The sequence below is a fragment of the Equus caballus genome, chromosome 17, assembly GCF_041296265.1.
Source record: "Equus caballus isolate H_3958 breed thoroughbred chromosome 17, TB-T2T, whole genome shotgun sequence".
Classification (NCBI taxonomy): domain Eukaryota; kingdom Metazoa; phylum Chordata; class Mammalia; order Perissodactyla; family Equidae; genus Equus; species Equus caballus.
Window position 1 is genome coordinate 27901787 of NC_091700.1, and position 22834 is coordinate 27924620.

The window sequence follows — 22834 nt, forward strand, 5'->3', positions numbered from 1 at the left end:
CATCAGTTGTACCATCAATCTTCAGTATACGCACTGCTCATCAAGCCATGCTGTGGCAGCATCCCACATAAAAAGTGGAGGAAGATTGGCACAGTTGTTAGTTCAGGCCAATCTTTCTCACCAAAAAAAAAAAAAAAAATCAATTCCCAACTCAAAAAGCTGGAAAAAGCACAAGGAAGGAAATAATAATAAAGATACAAGCAGAAATAATGAGGTATATAGAATAAAGAAAAGGAGGATCAAACTAATGAATCAAAACTTTGGTTCCTTGCAAAAAAGAAAACAACAAAGTGTATTGAGTGATTTCAAGGATCATTAAATGAAAAAAGCAAGTGCACAAGAGTATATTTAGTATGCTACCCTGTGTGTAAGAATGAGAAGGAATAAAACATCCCATGTCTGCTTATCTTTCCAAAAACAAAAGGAGGACAGATAAACCAGATAACCATGTGGCTGTTTTCTAAAAGAGGTTGGGTGGGCCAAGAGGGTGGATGGAGTAGGGAGGGTGTGACACTTCTCTGGCTTTGGGAAGCATGCTAATATTAAAAATAGTAAGGACAGGAGAAAAATCAACAAAGATGGAGAGAAAACTGAAACAAATGACCCAAATGAAAACATCATCATGCTGAAGGAAAAGTATAACACAAGTAACTGCTGAAGATGCTGTAGCCCTTCAGTCAGGTGTGGGGAGAGGGGAGGAATGTCAGACAAACCCTGAATTTTCAGTTGGTCTGATTTTTGTAGTGGTGTAGGTGAGGCAATTCTGAAATGATTTTAGGTACATCATAGGATTGAGTAAATGGTAATATTGTTGAGAGCCAGGATTCTCACTGTGAATGAAGTGAAATACGGGTGTGGAATGAGGCAGGTCAAGGAAATGGCCTATGAGGGGAGATTGGAAGTGGAGAAATCTGTAAGAACTCATACCTTCTGTTAGACTCATGATTTCTAAAATGCATGTGTGTGTCCATACATGTTTCCTAGTTCTTTCTGCTAAAGAAGACTAGAAGCAAAGATATCCCAGTAGCAATGAGCAACTAGTGACCAGAACTAGTATTGCTGCTTTCCCCACTGAAAGGACTTAGGCTTTCTCTGAGAAATACCTGATCCTAAGGCTGAGGCAAGGAAGATACAAGAGGATGTTTGAAACAGTCTTTTTTATACCAGAAAGTAAGGATGTCTTAAAAAGAAGAAAGGAAAGAAAAGTGCATGTCGAGAGGACACAGAAGCGAGCTTGAATGGGTTCCCATTAGCCAAATCTGAGACAAGTTAAGGATCATTATAACTAAGGACAATAATGACTCATGAACCATTAAAATTAAGAATCAGTGAGTTGATGCTTATAATAAATAGATAAGTAAGTAAGTAAATAAATGGGGGAGAAGGGCGGTGTATTAGTCAGATTGGGCACCGTAACAAAATACCACAGACTGGCGGACTTAAACAACAGAAATTTATTTCTCACGATTCTGGAGGCTGTAAGTCCAAGATCAAGGTGCTGGCAAGGTAGGTTTCTGAGCCCTCTTCTCTTGGCTTGATGGTGACCACCATCTCTCTGTGTCCTCACATGTCCTTCTTTGTGCTCTATGGAGAGAAAGCTCCTAAACTAAACTAAACTAGGGGTAGATTTTGATGAGACCAGGATATTTGCTGGTGTTAAAGTGTCTGCCCAGAGACTCTTAGAAATAGCAAGGGAAAATAGCAACAGCCCAGTGGAGAAACCAGACAACACCTTGACTGGGTAATCAAAATGAATATTACCAATGAAGGACATCATGTGCCAGACACAGCATCACCAATAAAATACCATGACTGGGAATGCATAACCTGCACTTTATCATGAGGAAACGTTAGACAAACTCAACATGAGGATCATTCTATTAAAAAAGGACAGGGGCATTTATTATTAAAAAATACCAATGTCATGAAAGACAAAGGAAGCTGAGGAACTATTCCAGATTAAAGGAGAATAAAGTGATACAATAAATAAATGCAATGAGGGATCCTGGGCTGCATCCTGTACTGGAGGGCAAAAAAACACTATAAAGGACATTATTGGGTCAATTGATAAATTTGGAATATGGTGGTAGCTTAGATATAAGCATTGTGTTTCCAGATTTGGATTATTGTAATTCAGGCTACTATGAATCTTTGTGTACATGTCTGTGTATAGACACCTACTTTCATTTATCTTGGCCAAATACCTAGGTGTGGAATGGCTGGGACATACAGTTGGTGTACGTTTAACTTTTTAAGAAGCTTATTGTATCAATGTTAAAGTTCCTAACTTTTCCTCTTCTTAGGAAGTACACATTGATGTATTTAGGGGGAAAGGGGCATAATGTATGCAGCTTACTCTCAGGTATTTCAGAAAAGAGAACGCAAGTATATATGTACACATACATATGTACACATACACATTCATATGTGTACAAATATCTGTATATGTAACACATATATGTGCGTATGTATATCCATATATATATCTGTCTATCTAGAGAGAGAGATTGAGAGAGAATGGTAAAACAGATGGGGTAAAAGTTAGCAATTGGTGAATCTGGGTAAAGGGTATATAGGAGTTCTTTATACTACTCCTGCAAATTTTCTATAATCTTGAAATTATTTCCAAATAAAAAGTTAAAAAATAAAAGTCATAGAAGGTTAGATTGGAACTTCATCTGGATTTTAAAAATCAGTATTATGTTGTTAAAATCTGTATGCAACACTAAGATGTATTAATCTAATTTTGATAGTGCTTAAAGTGTTGCCATACTGTTTTTCTTCCTTTCTGTGTCTCAAAATTGCCTTAAACGGTAACAGATTGTTAAATGAAGTTCTTTTCTTGGGTCGGTAGCCAATCCACTTGGATAGAATTGGAGATCTGTCTCCTTCAGCCACATTTCCAGTTTTTGGCAAATATGAGGTATATGATAGTTGTCAGACTCAGTTTGTAATTCTTCAGCTTTAAAATATTTTGAATATGGAAATGGTTAATGTTACAAGGAAAAGAAATCCAGAGGAGATATAAAATCTCAGTTATTTTAACCTCAGAACTTGGAGGTTGAGGGTTAAATTGATAATTTTACAATACTCAGGAGGAAGAGAAATACTTTTCATTTCTTCTCAGATCATGAAGTAGACATAAATCTGCCCCAGAGGGCTTTGAGCTTTTACAGAACCTTTTATCAACCAAAGACTGCGGTTTCCTTAGAGATCTTCACGAATATATTCTCCGTAACCGAATGGTGTTTTACTAGTTATCCACTCACTCCCTGGCCCTTCCCTGCACACTTATTAGATGCTTTCCTAAAGGCTGGTTCCAAACCAGATGCCTAGAGTGTTTAACTTGTGTGCCGCAAACAGGATCGTTTCCAAAGATAACATTTTCTGGCCATTCTGACTGTCAACATTACGAGAGACCTTGACCTTCAGACAGATATAAACCTGATTGGCAAACTTGTCGACTCTCTTAGCACCACACTTGTAAGAGATTGTTTTCATGCGTTGTTTGTTTTCTTCACCTGCAGCTTTAGCTTTATTGCTACCAAAAAAAAAAAAAAATTTGTAAGATGCATGAGCATGTTTGGGAAGGATGATCTCTTGTACATCTCCACTTTGTTTTCTTTGACGCCACCCCTACCCCCAAAAAGAGAGGAAAAGTGAGACTCTAGAACACTGGTGTTCTAGATGTTAATATTGCTCTGTGAGAAAAGAATTCATGCTTAATAATTTAGAGAAATGCTTGATGTCATACCCACCTCTTGGAGACGCATGATGCTCGTGAATCACGGGCTTGAGAGACATTGAAGTTTATTGAACCCATTAAAAATAGTCAGTGTGAAGTTATTGACCGTGGAAAATCTTTTTTCGAGGAACGCTGAGTAATATCTTGAGGGAACCTAGGATGTGGTCGTGTCTGACAGAAAGCTCTAGTTTAGGAGAAACTGCGAACTGACTTTCTATAAGGCATTTTTAAGTGGTGTAAGTTCTTAAAACATGGAAAAACTAGCCTTTCTTAACATCAACGTTTGTCTTTGCTTTAAAAAGTTACTTCTAGATTTTATTTTCCTGTGAAATCTTTTTTCTCATCCTTACGGCAGCCACAGTTGCAAGCATTATTCTGACCAGCCATGGATAAGCTGTCGTTGTAAGCTGCCCTTTGTAAGCTGTCGTTGTTGACACATGACAAAGAAGGCTAGGCGTCAGAAGATAGAAACAAATAGACCCGAGAGGCCCACAGTCTAGGCTGGCTCACTTGAGGGAACACAAGCATAATTGCATATTATATTTGAAAGGTTTCCCAAGTGCCTCACCACCCAAATTCCCTTCCCCACCCCGGCCACATGCTGACGTGGACCCCACTTGTAGCCCAAAAACTCCCTTGTTGGCCATCAGGAGTTTAAAAAAGATACCAAGGACATCTGAAAAGAGACGAGGATTAGTTCACACTCGCTGGGGCACAGGACTGGTAGAGGTGAGCTGGTAGACCAACCACCTTTCCTGTGGTAACCTGCTGTCCTGTCCACACAAACTCAGCATCCACGTCTGGCAGGGGCTTATTAAAACTGAGGAGTAAGCCTCTTTTTTCTCAATTTCTCTCCTCTCTCCAGTAATGCAAAGTGTTCACTGATTCTTTTTTTTGTTTGTTTTAAAAAAAAATCCAGTTCTGTAAATCGCTTGGATTCCATCTGTAAGTGATTTTATTGTAGTATTCCTTAATATAACCAGTGGGATGTAAGAACCATAAAATGTTTACTCTGGAAACACACTTGAATGAACTGATTGTTGCTTATGTCCCCTTTGGAATCTCAGCATCTCCAGGCTCCAGCGCTTGCTGAGCTGTTACGACTCCAGTGAAGCCGTGTTTCTGGGGGAGCGCTACGGCTACGGCCTGGGCACTGGCGGCTACAGCTACGTCACGGGCGGAGGAGGGTAACTATGAGCATGGCTTTCTGCAAATACTCCCAACATTAAACTGCCATTCCCACGGTGCAGAGGTGGGTCTGGGGCAGTGGCATCTATGCTGATATGGAAGTGCTTTGCAAATGGTAGCTGTCACCGAAATAGGAAAGGGACATTGAATTTGCTAAACGTGAAAAGAACTCCCAGTAAAGAATACTTTACCCCGTGAGGAGACAATAGAAAAATGTATGTCAAGGTCCTTGGTAGAAATGTCTCTATTGTAATGATTGCTTCTAGGAAGCCAATTAGTTTTGATTGTCTGTTTAAATGAAAAAAAAATTGGATATAGATTTTAATTTCAGAAAACAAGTCTTTAGACTTTTAAATTCTCCAGTGTTTATAAATCACATTTGGGAAAATAATGGTAAAGAAGTTTAGACTTAAGCAATTAAGTGTTATTTTTTGTAGGATTTATAGGTTTTAAATAGCAGTTAAAAATCAATATTTTTAAGTGAAGCGTATGCCCAGTCTCTTGTGGGCAAACATTTTAATTTGATTCATATGGGTAAATTGAGCCCTTAGTCTTTTCTATTATTTCTATAGTCTCTGCTATTGGGGTATTTAGGGTGAATCTTAAGTTATCAACTATAATAATTTAAATTCACTCAACAGGTGTTTGTTTAATGTCCATTGTGTGCCGGGCAACATTTTAGGCGCTGGATGGTAAATTTCTGAAGGGCTGGGACTTTATATTCTTAGTTTGCAATCTCCTAGGTCAGAGCAGCTCCTGCTGGAGGACGTCGAGAGTCATATTCCAGGTGTTCTGGTTCTGGTTTGTACTAGCCAATTCAGTGGTGAATACAGCATGGTTATGGAAGTGGCTCTTTCATAGTGAGAAGAGGCCTGAGCAGGAGTACTCTTCTTTGTTGAGCAGTGGCGTGCATTCACCTGGGGTCATTAGCAACAAGAGATGGGGGGCCAGCTAGGCCTTTGAAAAGACACTAAAGGGCAGGACTGAGGGATATTGACCTCTTCATTAAAAAATGGTTCAAGCTATTTGCAGCCTTACGGGTAATGCAGTTAGTTTTCTGGCTGAGGTGTTGGGCCCAATAAAGGATTAAGGCATGCCAACCATTGAGCCAGAACTTTCCACTTTTGAAAGGGACCTTGTCGTTTGTGTATGCGTTTATATATATACTTCTAACACAGAAGTCACTTTTTGTGTGCTTTCTGCAAGACAACTATCTTGTTGTCTTCCTTGCCTATAGGATTTAGCTGTTGTTTCTGAGACAGGCACTTGAGTCCTTCTGAAACCTCGCTTTACCTTACCTAACCAGCCTTGCCTTTCATTGTTCCAGTTGGTCGTTCGTTCATTCAACAAGCATAGTGAGTGCCAGGCACCAGGCTAGCCCTGGGAATGCAAGTGAAAGCCACAGTTCCATACCTCCTGGAGCTCACGGGCTAGTGTGGATTGGCAGATATGTTGCATAAGTGCCACTGCTCTGCCTTCCCACACCCTGGCAGCTGCAGCTAAACCACCAAGATGGCTCCTTTCACCTCTTCTGTGTTCAGCCTCTGCCTTGCCACTGGATATTTCCCACCACCTCCAATTTTCCCATAGTAAAACTTTTCCTGCCGCCACACCATCTCTTCTCCCCTTCAAAACATCTTAAGAATTCACCGCTCTCACTATCTCCACTTCTCAGCTCCCACTTCCGTCCGACCTCCACGCTTGGCCTTCCACTGAACTCCCTTGCTGAGGTTTCCAGTGATCTCCATGCAGCCAAATCAGATGCATCACTCCCAATCTTTCTCTCATTTAACCTCTTGGCAGCCTTTGACAAAGTCGACTGTTTACTCCTGGAAACACTCCTTTCTCTTGCTTTCCAGAACACCATCCTATCCTTGTTTATTCCTACCTTTCTGCTCATGCCTTCTCAGTTCTGTTTTTCTATCCCTTAAATGTCTTTGTTTTCCAGGCATCTTTTCTCGTCTCCCTTCTCTTCTCACTCTGTCTTCTCCCTGGGTGACCTTGTCCACCCCCCTGGCTTTATGCTGAGTGCACCCAAATCTCTATCCGCAGCCTAGAACTCTCTCCTGACCTCCTGAGTCACGTATCCCCCTACCAAAGGACATCTCCGCTGTGATGATGTATAGACACATCACACTCAACGCCTCCCATGCTGACCGCATCCTCTCTGGCTTGAGCCCCTGTTTTGGCTGGTCCTCTCTCAGGGAAGATAGCAGCATAGGTGAGTTCCTACCCCAGAAATCTGAGAATCAGCTCTCACCCTTTTCCTTCCTCATTCCCCACTGTCCTGCAGTCGACTCAATCACCAGGTCATGTCAGTTTTGTCTCTTAAATATTTCTTCCGTTAATACTGCTCTCTGTGTCCCCCTCCACAGTTCTAGTCTAAGTCACCAGCATCTCTCGTGTGGGTCCCTGCCCCAGCCTCCTGGTCTCCTTGCTGCTCATCTTGCTCCACTCTATGCCGTATCCACTCTGTGGTCGGAGGCCTCTCTAAAAGCATGTCTGATCTGTCACTGCCCTGCTCACAGGCCTTCACTAACTTCTTATTGCTTTTATTTTTCCCAAGAGTGTGAACCCTTCCCTACTTTTGACTTCTAAGCCCAGGAGATAATCCTTCAGATTTCAGCAGAAGCCAGGTAGATCAGGGATTAGGCCCCACTTTTAATCTCTTCTAGTTTGCCTGATCCGCAGCTGCCCTGGGAGCCCCCGAGGCCACTGTCTTGGGGCCAAAGTCTCTAGCAGACCTTTTCTTCCACTTTTCTGCCCTCAAAGCTGCCATAGTGGATTCATCTTCTGGAAATTAGTTCATCTAGGCCTCATATCATCCACCTCTCCTCAACAGTTCAATAGATCAATAGGATTTTTATTTTATTTTGATTTTTCTTTTGTCTTACCACAGGAGTGGAAGTCTTTTGCATCCTCTTATAACCTCCCATCACCTTTAGAATAAAATCCCAATTCCTCTTCAAGGCTTCCCAGGCCTCCGTGGTCTTGGCAGATGCTGTCCTGTCTTTCTAGCCTCGTCCACCTGCACCCTCATCTTCAAGAATTCATGCTGAACTTATTTCAGTTCCTCAGAGGCACTGTTTTTTTTCTCTTTTCCCAAGATATGGCATCTGCTGGTCTCTACATAGCACTGTTCTCTCACCCCAACTTTCCGCCTCTGTCACCTGGCTAATCCTCCTCGTTCTTTTGCACTCGATACAGCCATCATTTTTGTGTTCCTGGGGGCCTTCGGCCTAGTCTAGCCTCTGCAGTCTGGGTTTGATGCCTTTCTAATGTACTTTCTTAGCATAGTGTGCAAACCATTATCATTTAATTGCCTATTTACTATTTGATTTTCCACCTAAATTATGAATGTTTTGAAGGCATCATTTTCATTATGTCCTTACTTCCTAGCATAGGGACGCATTTTTTACAAGATACAATGAGTAAATGAGTAAACAAATGCGTGAACACTGAGCGTTGATCTTTGCATAATTAACACTGACCAGTGTAATATTCTGTCTTTAATAGCATTTTTACAAAGATGCAGAAACGTTCCTCATGACGTTGTCTCTTATGTCAACCTTTGATAAAAGCTGCATCCTAATGTTAAAGTTTCTCTAGCATTGCAGTAGACTTTCCTGATGATCCAGCTTAAGAATCAGCATGCTTTTTGAAACAGCAAGTCAGGATGAATCAGTGGCTTGTAAAACCAATTAATGGGTCCTAACCATCATTTTAAAATAATGAAATACAGAATGGAATAGAATAACATAGAAGTATCATAGTGTGTCATCACATGTAGTAAGGGTACATACTGTTATGTGATATTTTTGTTTCAGTTTTATACATACACACAACACATAAATGGTTGCAATACGAAATGTGTTTTTGTTTTCTCACTGTGGTTTATAGTCAGTAAGTTTTTGAAAACCATTGCCCTAAATCACCCTCTTAAGCCCCACTTACCAGAGCTGAGCCAGGAGTGTGGCCTCCCATCCCGGGTGGGCAGGTATTCTGTATTTTTTGGAAAATGAGACCTGGGCACTATTTGAATCCAAGTGTCTGTTTTTCACGTCGTTCCTTACTCCTTGAAAGTTTAGGTATTTGAAGACAATTAGTTCAATAACTGTTTTCTTTTTTGAAAATATATATGTTTGGATAGGAAGCTGTGACCGGCATGTCATTAGTCTCTTTGGCAGCCTTCTTGGAAGGGGCCATGGGGACTGTTACCCAAAGAGACAGCATGACCTGCTCCTCCGCTAGAAGGCCAGGAGGGGGCGGGCGTGTTTTGGATGCGCTTTGTCTTCTGAATGTGTTCTCGATTTGCATGGATGCCCTTGGGCACATCCCTGCCTCCCATTTCAGTTTTTCTTATTTTTCAAATTAGTATATTATATGTTAAAGGAAGCCAAATTATTAGTCTTATAGCCTCTCAACATCTTTTTAATATTTAGACGTTGGCAGACAGAGATGCTATGATGCGTCTCGTAATTTTCCGTTTTTGGAGGCAACTTTATTTTGAAAGGAACCGTCAGCATACTGATAAACAAGTTTTATTAAAGGCCCACATATACTTAGTTTATATGAATAATTAGTGTAAGACTGTTCTGTCTGAGTAGGCAAAAATAGAAAAAAACTACCGATAACAATCTCACACTTAAATTTTATCTTCCTGTAAAGTAATTTTTCAGAGCATGGCCAAAATAAAAGGCCTTTCTTTTCTTTTTTGTTCTACTACATGCTGGCAAAAGAGAAGATGAAAGCATTTTTATTTAAATACGGTTTAAGAGAGCAAGATGACTGCTCTGACTGGAATACAATTAGTATACTTATGAAGTTTTTCTTGGTGTAGCGTCAGATAGATGACTTGAGGGAAGTGTCTATGTATCATTGACACATGTCCCCTCTCATAGGCCCTTTTCCTAGGTCAGGTAGTTGAGCAGGAGTTTGACTCAGCCACTTAGGTGTGAGGCCTAAGAGAAAGGCAGTTTATGTGAGCTTTCAAACTTGGGGTTTTCCTTTTTGTATCATTCACAAGAACTTTTTTTCTTCTTCTCGTACAGTCGTATTTCCTTGTATCATCTTACGTGAGGAGCTTCTTTTTCCTCTTGTCACATTTCATCGTGTCCTCTGACATCTTAACAAGGACCAGGAGTGTGTCTTCCCCTTTGTTGCGTTGCCAGTGCTTGGTCACTGGTGTTAGTTAAACTACACTGGACCGAGCCCAGCTGAGCTGCCGTCAACGTCCTTGAATCAAGTTGTGTTCAAGCCATTTGTCCTTTCTCCCTTCCTCTTCCACTGATTCATAGGACTCTTCCTCCCCCGGGAAGAAGATCTTTGCAAAGGCAGCTTCCTTCTCACTTGTTTGATGCTTCCAGCTTTGATTGAGTGCCTTCTGTGTGCAGGGCCCTGTGTTTGGCTCTGGGAATACACGGATACGTATTAGATAGTTTTGCCTTCAGGAAAGTCTTTGCTGGCTGGGAATGAGCTTGTGAACCGTATTAGTCCCTTCAGCCCTATGAGCTATTGAGTTATTCATGATACAAGAAGATTCATTACTAACCTAAGGACCAGAATGGAAACCAGAAACCAATCTATATTTTAAAAAGAGGAGAGTTTATTGCAGGAACTTGGTACAAAAGTATTGCAAGGGGCCATAAGAATAAAAGGGAGCGGGTGGTCTGAGCCAGAGCTCAGTGACTGTAGAAAGCTGCTCTTGCCCCTAAGGCTGGAGGAGCAAAGCATGTGCTGTTCACTGGAGCCCATTTGTGCAGGCTGCTGTTGGGTCCCAACATGGCATCTGAGCCAGACCCAGGACTGGATCACTGCTGCTGCTGTGGGACCTCCACCAATGCTCTGCTGCCGCATGCCAGCTCTGCTGGAGCCTATAGTTGCCCACTGTCATCTGCCTCTGCCACAGAGACTGCCAGAGCCAGAAGCAGACAGCCTCCCCCAGTATTATACCCTTCTTTGTCGGAATGAAGCCAGGACTCAGCGGCAACAAAGGCTGGAAAATATTGTTTTAAAGTTTCTAGCCTCCTTCAGTGCTGAGGAGAGCACAGAAAGGCAGGAATGAGCATGAGTCCCACCAGAGAGTACCCAGCATATCAGGCCAAGTAGTGTCATTGCACTATCAGAGGCAAGTCAGTCTCTCTTTCTCCCTCTCAGTTTTGTTCTTTCTCTTTCTCGAAATCAGCCTGAGGAAGCTTCTGTAGACTGGAATCACTTGCACAGTGCCTGGTTTCTTCAATTAGATTTGATCTCATGTCGGTCATCATCTGTGTGAGTGGGGTACCTAGTATTTCTGGGCCCATCTACCTGCTGGGAATGCTGGCAGATTTTGTTATTGATTTCACTGAGAGTGTTGAAACTAAAGAATTGTTCTAATTTTCCAATGACATTAGAAAAAGAACATTGCATAGTATTAGTTTGCAAGAGATGTGTAAAGAAATAAAATAGCCTATTAAATAGGTAAATCTCTCTTCAAAGTGATTTTCTTTTCATAGAAAGCACAAAAATGTTTTCTCCGGAATAACTGTTAAATACAAAATCCTGCTGATGTCAGTGTCTTTTATCTTTATCGGAAAGCTGGCCTCTGAACTGTATTTCTTTCTTCTGATTTGTGGTCTCAGGGAGCTGTTCTAATCCCTTTCTGTCTGCTCTGGCTTCCCACTAGAATGGTCTTCAGCAGAGAAGCAATCAGGAGACTTCTTGCCAGTAAGTGTCGCTGCTACAGCAATGATGCTCCCGATGACATGGTCCTGGGCATGTGCTTCAGTGGCCTGGGAATCCCCGTGACACACAGCCCTCTCTTCCATCAGGTGAGGAAAATGTTTTCATTCCTGCCTCAGAAGGAGACAGGGGCGTTTTCTTCTCACTTAAGGATCCTACTTCTTTCTCTTCACATGTTCTTCTGGAAACAATCTTAAGAACTATGTGGACAGGCTCCTGGGGGGCATCCTTATAGACTTCTTTGTCCAGAGGGTTGATGCTGTGCCGTCTACAGCATGAAGGTGGAAGGGAGAAACATTTAGAAAACAAAATGGTGTTTGACCAGTGTCCTTGCATTTAGAACCAGGAAAAAGCTTCTTTTCTTCTTTCTTTTGAGTTAAAAAATTGATGGTATTTAAAAATTATGAGGTGCTATCTAGAAATATACAGAATTGACCTAGTACGGTCCTGCTGGCCACTAAATGTATGTAATTCTGCACTGTCCTCAGTTTTGTTTGTTTGTTTGTTTTTGGTGATGAAGACTGACCCTGAGCTAACATCTGTGCCCATCTTCCTCTACTTTATATGTGGGACACCGCCACAGCATGGCTTGATGAGCAGTGAGCAGGTCCATGCCTGGGATCCAAACCCACTAATCCGAGGCCACCAAAGCAGAGTGCGTGAACTTAACCACTACGCCGCTGGGCTGGCCTCTGTCCTCAGTTTTTATGCTGTCCATTGGCTGCCTTTTTATTGGACTTTCTCCCCTTTGGTTGCTATTAAACTGAGTGGCTAAACTTTATTAAATTTTAATATAGTCTCAGTAAGCATATATTCTGGGAATTATATGAAGAAAGATGAGGTGATGTTTACCAGGGGTGGTTGGTGCTAATAGCATCATCGTACTGTAGTTAGGGATTGGAGAAGGGAATCCTTCTGCATTATTTTTAGTAGTTTCTTAAGAATCAGGTCAGTGAATGTTCTTGATATTATCAGAAGAATAGCAGATATACTTGCACTAAAAATAACCTTAGCCCACACCCATTTTAACGCTCTCCTTCAAGAAATTCAAAGCATTTTGAAATTTGAAATGTATGAACGCATGTGTATTTTAGGTGCCCTCCCTTATATTGAAAATACAGTCTTCATGCCTTATTTACTAAACAGTAGCAAATGCTGTCACAGCAATATAAAAAATTGAGCATGACAGGAATAGCACCATAGAAAATAACTTGAACAAGGCAAAGAAAGTGTTTGCATTATCAAGAAAGGCAGAACTGAGGGCCAGCCTGGTGGTGCAGCAGTTAAGTTTGCATGCTCCGCTTCAGCAGCCTGGGGTTTGCCAGTTTGGATCCTGGGTGTGGACCTGTGCACTGCTTATCAAGCCATGGTGTGGCAGGCATCCCACATTTAAAGAAGAGGAAGCTGGGCATGGATGTCAGCTCAGGGCTAATTTTCCTCAAGAAAAGAAAGGCAGGACTCATTTCTACATTCTTGAGGACCACAAGGGAGGATAAAATGGACGTTTAATAGTAAGAAATATATGAGAAACTTCCTTTCTGGTACCAGTCAGAAGGTACTTATCCATCCTTTAAAACCTTGAAAAGGGCTTGCCCATTTTAAGCCTATGTGTTGTGTTATGATGATTTAGAAAAGCAAGTTATTCTTTGTCTCTCTCTCTCTCTCTCTTGCTGTATTTCATGTTTTGCTCAGAAAAGTAAGGGTAGTTAAAACATTGGTGTATAAAGGAAATAATTTATCTTGGTTAATATGATAGTCTTAGATTTTTATAGCAGCCTTTTTTACTTAGGGAAGAATACGTTAGTAAATAAAATGATAAGGTGAAAAGAAAGAAGGAAAATAATCTTTAAACATAAGTCCTTGAAGATAATTAAAAAAAATTGTTACCCACACTTGAAAACTCTTGATTTCTCTAATTCATGTAATAAATTTTAAACCTTTCCAAAATTGTAAAATAGGCTTAAAACCTATCCTCCCCAACAGATACTGCTGTATCTTCCAATTCTTAAGCCTCTTTTAGAGAGTTTGCTATGATTTGGACAGTACTTTCCATTTGTAATGTTTGAACACTGATCCAAACAGTATATTTGTTCACGTTGAGAAAGAGATATGAGGCAAAGAGATAAAATCTAAGATTCCTGATGAGTTTGAGATAGAGTGGGCATTTGGAAACAGTCTCAGATACAGAGGTGCCTGGACCGCTTTCCGTCTCTTTTTAGCCAGGGAAGCTTATTGTGAAATCATAGGTGTAAGAGGGGGCTTCAAGGAATGTCTAGTATATCCCTTTGTAACAAAGTATCTAGAACATGTGGCTTTCTGTTCTTCCAAAATTATATGGCACTAAGGGTATGGCAGTGTGCAATGGCCAGTGAATCTTCTGCACAAAACTGTCAAAATAACCATTTCAGAATTCTGGAAATCAACCCAAAGCGTTGAGAAGCATTTATTCCTGAAAAGCTGCTACAATTTTGGGTAAGAACCACAGAGTCTGAGGCCTTCTGAGGCTTTTCTGCCTGAAGCTCCCCACACCTGGCCCTCTTCCACCCCAGCTTGGGTGGAGAGAGCAGCAGCTGTTTCAACAGTATGGGCCTGGCTGGAAAAAACAACAGCCTTGCTGTCTGAGGGGGTGGACTTGATATGCGGAGAGGGAGAGAAAAACTCACAGATAATGTCAGCTAAAATTGTCGAACGTGGTAGGAAATAAACAAGAAAAACCTGCACCTTTGCTGGTCTGAGATTGCTGTCTCAGATACAGTGAAGGGTAAATTAGCCAGAAATTGAATACCTAATACCCTGGAAATAAGAAAGCAGTAGTAGGGCTAGGAAAGCTCTCCACTGGGAAACTATGTGAATGCACATGGGACAGTCATGCGCCAAGGCGTACTTGAAAACCCACTGAAGCTTTGAGTGTATTTTCCAACCCACACAAAAATGGAAGCCTGGTGGGCTCGAGGTGTTTGAGCACAACCTTGCCTACTTCATAAGTTGACCGCTAAGCTATTTCGGCACAGGGGTGACTTCTAGCAAGCCAAGCTAAAAAATAAAAATGAGAACTAAAACTTGAGAGGAGATAGCAGCCACACACTGCAGGGAAAAAGATTCCACAGTGTAAGTCCATGCAAGTTACTTAAAAAAAAAAAAGTAATAAAAATAAAAAGATTTGTGAATTGCTATAATACGTTATCTAAAATAACCAGTTTCCAATGAATTATTGTGAGAAAAGCAAAGAGATGTCTTCAGGGAAAAATGTAGTCATTAGAAACTGACTCTGAGTGGAACCAGATGTTGGAGTTCATAGATAAAGACTTCAAAGCAGCTAATAAAACTCTAGTCACAGAATTAAAGGAAACTGTGTTCATAGAATTGAAGGAAAATATGATGACAATGACTCAACAAATAACAAATCTTAATATAAAAATAGAAACTATGATAAAGAACCAAATGAAAATTCTATAGTTGTAAAACTCAATAACTGAAATGAGAAATTAGCTAGATGCACTTAATAGTAGATTTGAGATGGGAAAAGAAACAATCAGTGAATTTGAAATCAGATCAATAGAAGTTACCAGGTCCAAACAATAGAGAGAAAAAAAGACTGAAGAACAATGAACAGAGCCTCCTCAGAGACATGGGGTAGAACATAAAGTGTGCCAACATACATTTAATGGGAGTCCTAGAAAGAGAAGGGAGAGAGAATTAGACAAAAATTTTTTGAATAAGGGTTAAAACTTCCCAAATGCAATGAAAAACATTAATCTGTAGATCCAAGAAGCTCAACAAAGCTCAAGTAGGATAATCATGAAAAGAATCACATGTAGACATGTTATAGTCACATGGTTGAAAAACAATGAAGAAGTGAAAAGTCTTAAAAACAACAATAACCTAATGAAAAGGAAAACAAAAAAATGATTATTGGCTGATTTCCCTTAGAAATAATAGAAGGCTGAAGGCAGGAAGAAAAACAGAAACTAATCAACCAATGATTCTTTATCCAGTAAAACTATCCTTTCAAAACAGAAGTGAAATAAAGACATTCCCAGATAAACAAAAAGTGAGAGAATTATTTTCTAGTAGACCTTTCCTACAAGAAAAACTAAAGGGGATCCTTCAGACTGAAAGGAAATGACACCACATGGTAATTGGAATATATAGGAAGGAATGAAGAATACCGGAAAAGGTTAATATGAGGGAAAATATAAAAGACTATGTATGTGTTTGTGTGTATATATACATATCTGTATATATGTGCATATATATATAATTAAGTGAAGAAAAAATGGGTGTATATAAACACACATAACCATATATGTATATTTTTCTCAATTTCTTTAACAAATACAAGATTGTTTAAAACAGTAATTATAACCCTATATTGTTGGGTTTATGACATAGATAAATGTAATATATATGATGACAATAGCACAAAGGCAGGGGAAGGAAATGGAGCTATATTATAGCAAAGTTGATTTTATTGGAATTAAGTCAGTATTAATCTAAGTTAAAGATGCACATTGATTCTTAGAGCAATCTCCAAGAAAATAACTTTAAAAATAAAGCTTAAAATATCAATAAAGGATTTAAATGTGCACTAAAAGATTTTGTTTAACAAGAAAAAATGTCAATAAAGGAGAATCAGAGGGACAAAAAACACAGGAGACATAGAAAACAAATGGTAAAATGGCTGATGAAAATATAACTATATCCATTATTACATTAAATATAAATGGATTAAACACCCTAGTCAAAAGGCAGAGACTATCAAACTGTATAAAAAACAGGATTTGACTATATTTTCTCTATCAGAGTCAAGTACACTTTAGATTTATAGACACAAATAGGTTGAATGTGAAAGGATGAGAAAGGATATGCCAAGCAAACAGTTAATCATAAGAGAGCTTGAGTGGCTATATTAATATTAAACACAATAGATTTTAAGAACAGAAATATTGCTAGAGAAGAAAGAGGGACAGTTCATGACAAAAGATCAATACATCAAGAAGACATAAAAATTATAAGTGTGTGTATATACCCAACAACAGATATTCAAAATAGATGAAACATAAATGGACAGAACTGAAAAGAGAAATAGACAAATATTAACTACTTGACCTGACTGACATGTATAGAACATTTCATCTGACAGCAGAATGCACATTCTTTTCAAGTGTACATGAAACATTCTACAGGATAGACCATATGCTAGGCTGTAAAACAAGTCTCAACAAATTTAAAAGGATTGAAAATATACAAAATCTTGCAGCAATGGAATGAAATTAGAAATCAACAGAAAAAGTATTGAAGGAATCCCCAAATATTTGGAAATAAAACAACATAGTTTTAAATAACCCGTGGGTCAAAAAAGAAATCATTAGGAAAATTAGAAGATATCTTGAATGGAATGAAAATGAAAATACAACATATCAAAAATTTTGAGTGTAGTTATATAGTAATTAGAAATTTATAGTTTTAAACACATACTAGGAAGGAATAAACATAGTAAATCATTAATCTAAGCATATACATTGAGAAGCAAAAGAATAATATCAACTAAAACCTGAACTTAGTGGAATAAAAGAAATATTAAAAGTTAGAGCACAAATCAATGTAGAAAACAGAAAAACAGCTGAGAAAATAAGTTAAGCCGAAAATTTGTTCTTTTAGAAAGATAAACCAATTTGGTAAACGTTGAGTTAGATTGACCATGAGAAAAAGAGAGAAGATACAAATTGCCAAAATTAGGAATGAAGAAAGGGACATCATTACAAACCCTACCAAAATCATGCCAACAAGTTAAAAAAATTGAGTGAAATGGAGAAATTTCTAGAATCACACTCATTAGCAAAACTGTCTCAAAAAAGCCATAGAAAATGTACTTAAACCTATCTACATTGGTGAAATTGGATTAGAGGAGCGAGAATACTTCCCAATTCATTTTATGAGGCCAGGATTTACCAAATATGTCAAAGATGCATGTTGTTATCCCTACAGGAAGCACTAAGACGATCACTCAAAAAACAGCTAAAAAATTAACTAAGGGATTAAAATGGTACATCATAAAAGTAAACTATAGGCCACTATTCCTCTTGAATGTAGATGCAAAAATCCTTAACAAAATATTAGAAAACTGAATCCAGCAATATATAAAAAGGCTTATATGTCATGACGAAGTGGAATTTATCACAGGAATGTGAAGTTAGTTTAATATCCAAAATCGGTTATGTAACATATGAGTAGAATAATGAATAAAAACCACACGATCCTCTCAATAGACACAGAGAAAGTATTTGATAAAATCTAGTCCCCCTTCATGATAAAAACCAAACAAATAGAAAAACAACTCTCAACAAAATGGAAGAGAACTTCCTCACCCTGATAAAGTGAATCTACAAAATAAGAAGATTGGAAACAAAGCAGGCATGGCCAGTCTCCCCACTTTTATTCCACATTGCACTCAGGTTCTAGCCAGTGTAATAAGGCAAAAAAAGAAATACGAGGATGCAGATTAGAGAGGAGGAAATAAAATGGTCTTCATCCACAGACAACATGATCTTGTGTGGAGAAAATCCTAAGAATCTACCAAGGGAAGAAGCTACTAGAACTAATAGACGAGTTTAGCAAGATTGCAGGCTACAAGATCATATAGAAAAGCAATCTGTATTTTTTAGCAGCTAGAAATCTCAAAATGAAATGAAGAAAATTTCATTCAAAATAGCATCAGAATGAATAAAATACTTAGGAATTAATCTTAGAAAGAAATTACACTGACACTATAAAATGTTGCTAAGAGAAATTAAGATCTAAATAAATGAAGAGATGTATACCATATTTACGGATTGGGAGGCTCAATATTGCTATGATAACAGTTTTCCCTGTTGATTTTTTAATATTCATTTTAGATGAATTTATTAATTTAAATGAATTTATTAATTCATTTAAAGTTAACTTTAATAATTTTATCCTGAATGCCCACATGAAGTGTTCTGGATCAGAGACAGACTTTTAAAGTAAATACCTCACAGTAAATAATAAGCACATCTTGCCTCCACCCCCGACTCCCCTTGCCCCTTTGACCTGGTTTTTACCTCTAGGGCAATACGGTGAGAGCCAGGTCAGTTGTCCTACACACGTGGCCAGAGACCCCATAAGCAAGGGACAAGGAAAAATTGTTTTCTCTGCTTACAAAGGTGAAGGAAGCAGCTGTCCCTTTCCCATTTTTGCTCCAGCCCTTTGGGTCTGCCAGTTAGGTCTCCAGAGACCTCGTAACTCCTTGAAGTGTAACTGTAACCCTAGGGCGATAGTGTTCAGGTCTTCTGGCACGTTGGGGCTTAACCTAGGGGCCTAGTTTAGGGGTGTAACCATTGGCCTTCTCCAAGAGTTAGGGGAAGTTTTACTCTCGGTTTGGTTCAGAGCAGTTAACTGGACAAATGACTACAGATCCAATTCTCGTGGGATGTGAGATGTTTCTAGAAAGTTAAGGCTCAGGAACACAGAAATTCAGAGAAATTTTATTTCTCCACACTCCCCAAATTGATCTATAGATTCAGTGCAGTCCTTACTAAAATCATAGCAGCCTCCTTTATAAAAATTAACAAGCTGATCCTAAAATTTATATAGAAGTACAAAACAGTTTCTTAAAGGGAGATCAAAATTGGAGGACTTACACTTTCATGATTTGAAAACTTGCTATAAAGTTATGATAATCAAGAGAATGTGAAATTAGTATAAAGATAAACATGTATGTCAATGGAACAGGATAGAGATTTTAGAAATAAACCCTCCTATTTATGGATTTTTGACAAAGATGCCAAGGTAGTGCAGTGGGAAGATGGAACAAATGGTGCTGTAACAATTGTAAATATATCTCTCCACGTACAAAAAGTGAGCTTAGAACCTCGCCTCACACCATACACAACAATTAACTCAAAATGGATCACAGTATAAAAATAAGAGCTAAAGCTATAAACTGCTGGAAGAAAGCAGGGATAATTCTTTGTGACCTTAGTTTAGGCAAAGATTTATTATGACGTCAAAAGCATGATCCATAAAAGGAAAAATTCATATATTAAACTTCATAACAATTTAAAAATCTTTGCTCTTCAAAAGATATCATTAATAAAATGAAAAAAGAAACTCATAGACTGGGAGAAATATTTGCAAATCATGTGTCTGGTAGAGGACTTGTGTCCAGAATATGTAACAATCTTTTACAACTTCATGAGAAAACAAACTGCTCAGTTTAAAAAGGGCAAAATATTTGATCAGACATTCCCGTAAAGAAGATATCTGAATGGCTGTAAGCACATGGAAAGATGCTCAACATTGTTAGTCATTAGGCCAATGTAAAATAACTGTGAGGTGCCGCTATACATCTACTAGAATGGCCATAAGCCAAAGGACAGACCATACCAGGTGTTGACGAGGGTGTGGAAAAACTGGATCTCTCGTACATTGCTAGTGGGAGTGTAAAATACAGTCACTGTGGAAACATTTTGGCAGTTTTTTAGAAGTAAAATCCATGTGGTAGGCAATTTATGACAGATCTCAGTGGTCCCTCCTGGTGGTATTCACACTCATGTATAAGCCGCTCCTCTTGAGTGTGGGTCAATAGCATATGGCAAAGGCGATGGGATGTCTCTTCTGGAATTAGGTTACAGAGGATGTGACTTCCACCGTCCTCGCAGCCTCTCCCGGTTGCCTTCTTGGCTTGCCTGTTTTGATGAAGCAAGCTGCCGTCGGGGCGAGGAGGTGAGTCCCTCAGTCCAATAGCCCTCGAGGACTTGAATACTGCTGGCAGCCAAGTGAGCTGGGAAGTGATTCTTTTCCTAGTTGAGCCTTCAGATGAGACCACAGAGCCTGGGCTGACATCCTGATTGCAACCTTGTGAGGGACTGTGGAGCAGAGGTCCCAGTTAAGTTGCGCCCAGACTCCTGACCTATGAAAGCTGTGTCACAATAAATGCGTGTTGTTTGTGTGGTATGTCCATACACTGCAATATTGCCCAGCAAAAAAAGGAATGGACTACTGATAGATGCAACACCACCAAGTGAAGGATGCCAGGCACAAAATACTGTATGATTCCATGATAAGAAATTTCTAGAAAACGCAATACTATACAGAAAAAGCAAATCAGTGGTTTCTTGGGTCTGCTGTTGGAGGTGGGGATTGACTGAAAATGCATGCAAGGGAATTTTGGGGGAATGATGGTAGTGTTCTAAAACTGGATTTGTGGTTGCCTAACTCTGGAAATTTACTAAAAATTTTCAAGCTATCATTGCTGTGCATGAATTTTATGGTATGTAATTCATACCTCAATACAGCTGTAAAAAAGTGTTTAAGGAAATACCATTTTAATCTCCATTTGTTGCACTGTGCAGTGTGCTCTAATCTTTACAGGTAAGAAGGTTTTATTTTTGCCCACTTTATGTCTTTCTCATGCAGTTTAAGCCGTCTCTCTTTTCATGGTGGGTGCACAGCGTCCCACTGTGCTCCACGTCTGGTCCTACATCCTCCTTCCTTGCCCCTGACCTGCCTGTTTGGGATTTCCTTTTGGCATTTTGGGCACAGAGATGTGACTATTAGAAGCGGTGTAGACTTCTTGGTGTTACGGCTGCCTCTTTGGATGCAGTTCATTTTTCTGGTTTTGTCTTGTTCTTTTCCATGACCTTGTTTATCAGAAGTGATTAGCATATGCTAATCCTTAACAAGCCAGCTCTTCACTTGCATACACGGCTCCTGAGATGCAGTTAGTCCCTCCTGGAATCTGCATTAACAGAGGGAAGCTCTTAGGGGTTTATCGTTTTCCCGTTAGATATATTTGTATGTCCAGCAGTTCATTTTCCAGTGTGAGCAACAAGCAAAGATTTGTTTCTTCTGCTTTCATTTCTTTCTTCTGGGACCATCATGGAATTATCTGAGCCCTGAATTGAGAGGATGTTTCTCCTAGATTTTCTTCCCTGCCAGTAAACTCTCTGAGGGCCTTGCAAATAAACATCGTATAATATACACATTCCCTCAGCTAATACTCAATACCTTCCCAGCTCAGTTAGACTTTATTCCAGTATGTATTTTTGGTCTCTGTCTGTCTTTTCTCTTTAAAATTCCCTTCTTAGATTTTTAACTCCATGAGCATTTGGAATTTTTAAAAGGCAATAAAATATCCATTATGAAGGCTCTCCCCCTACCTTAGCGTGAAGTCTTCCTCACAGATATTATTGTTCAAACACTCGTCTGAGCAGGACATTTGTGCCACCACTGGATAAAGGAGGCCAGCGTGGTCAGAGTGCAGTTGACACGCGCGCCTGTGGACTGAGCGCCAGCTGCAGGTGTGCTGGCAGGATGCTGGGCCGGGAGCTGGTCTCGCTCCTGCTCTCTCCCGAGCCCACATTTGCTGCTCATATTACCGGGGAGAGTGGTAGCTTCTGTGAGCTCTGCTTTCCTCATCTGTACCTTGGGGGTGAATCATGATACTCTGACCATCTTGCAAGGTTGTTTCAAGGATCGAATGAGGTAAAGTTTAATGAAGGTATTCTGTAAACCATTTTTAAAAGTTTGTGTTCATATCAAAATTTAAGCAGGACATAACAAAATCTTATCCTAGAGAAGACTTGTTTTTACAGTGTATTATATCTAGTTTTAATAAAGCCGAGACTGTTTTAGTGTTGATAGCCCAGTGCGTTACTCTAGAACACAGGTGGGCCGTGTAATTTATAGACAGGGTGAGCACTGGGAGAAAGCGGATGCTTTGTTGGGAGTAAACCAAATACTATCTGTTTCAGTTTCCTCCCATACCCCGTAGGTTACTTCTTCAATCTGGTCATTCTAGGCTATATCTGATTCTGCTTAAATTTAATCTTTTAACTTCTAGAGAATTTTGAAATGATGATGATGCAAAAACTTTTTAGGCCCTCTTTCAAACTGCTTCTCGTTGCTCAAAATTTCCATTCACGCTTGTGGAACCAGACTAGATATTTGGGTCGGAAGAGTGTTTGTGACTTTACCCCTCTCCCTACAAGCTCCGTGTTCCCTGCTCTGAAAGACTTATACCCAGTTACATGTTAGAGCCGTGGGCAGGCAAACGGAACCCCGAGCACTCCTTGCCCAGTGTGCCCCGCCCCACACAACCCATGCATGGCCACAGTTTCTTTAGTGGGACCTTGAAATAACCATTTTTCTGCCTTTTTG

At 39.6% G+C, this 22834-nt stretch overlaps 1 protein-coding gene across 1 annotated transcript in view; it reads left to right on the plus strand.

Moving 5' to 3' along the window:
- Positions 1-22834, plus strand: part of B3GLCT (beta 3-glucosyltransferase) — a 95502-nt gene that overhangs the window by 70338 nt on the left and 2330 nt on the right. The window contains exons 13-14 of the mRNA XM_023621482.2: positions 4813-4932; positions 11598-11742. Coding sequence (XP_023477250.1) covers positions 4813-4932; positions 11598-11742 — 265 coding nt within the window. The remainder of the gene's footprint in view (positions 1-4812; positions 4933-11597; positions 11743-22834) is intronic.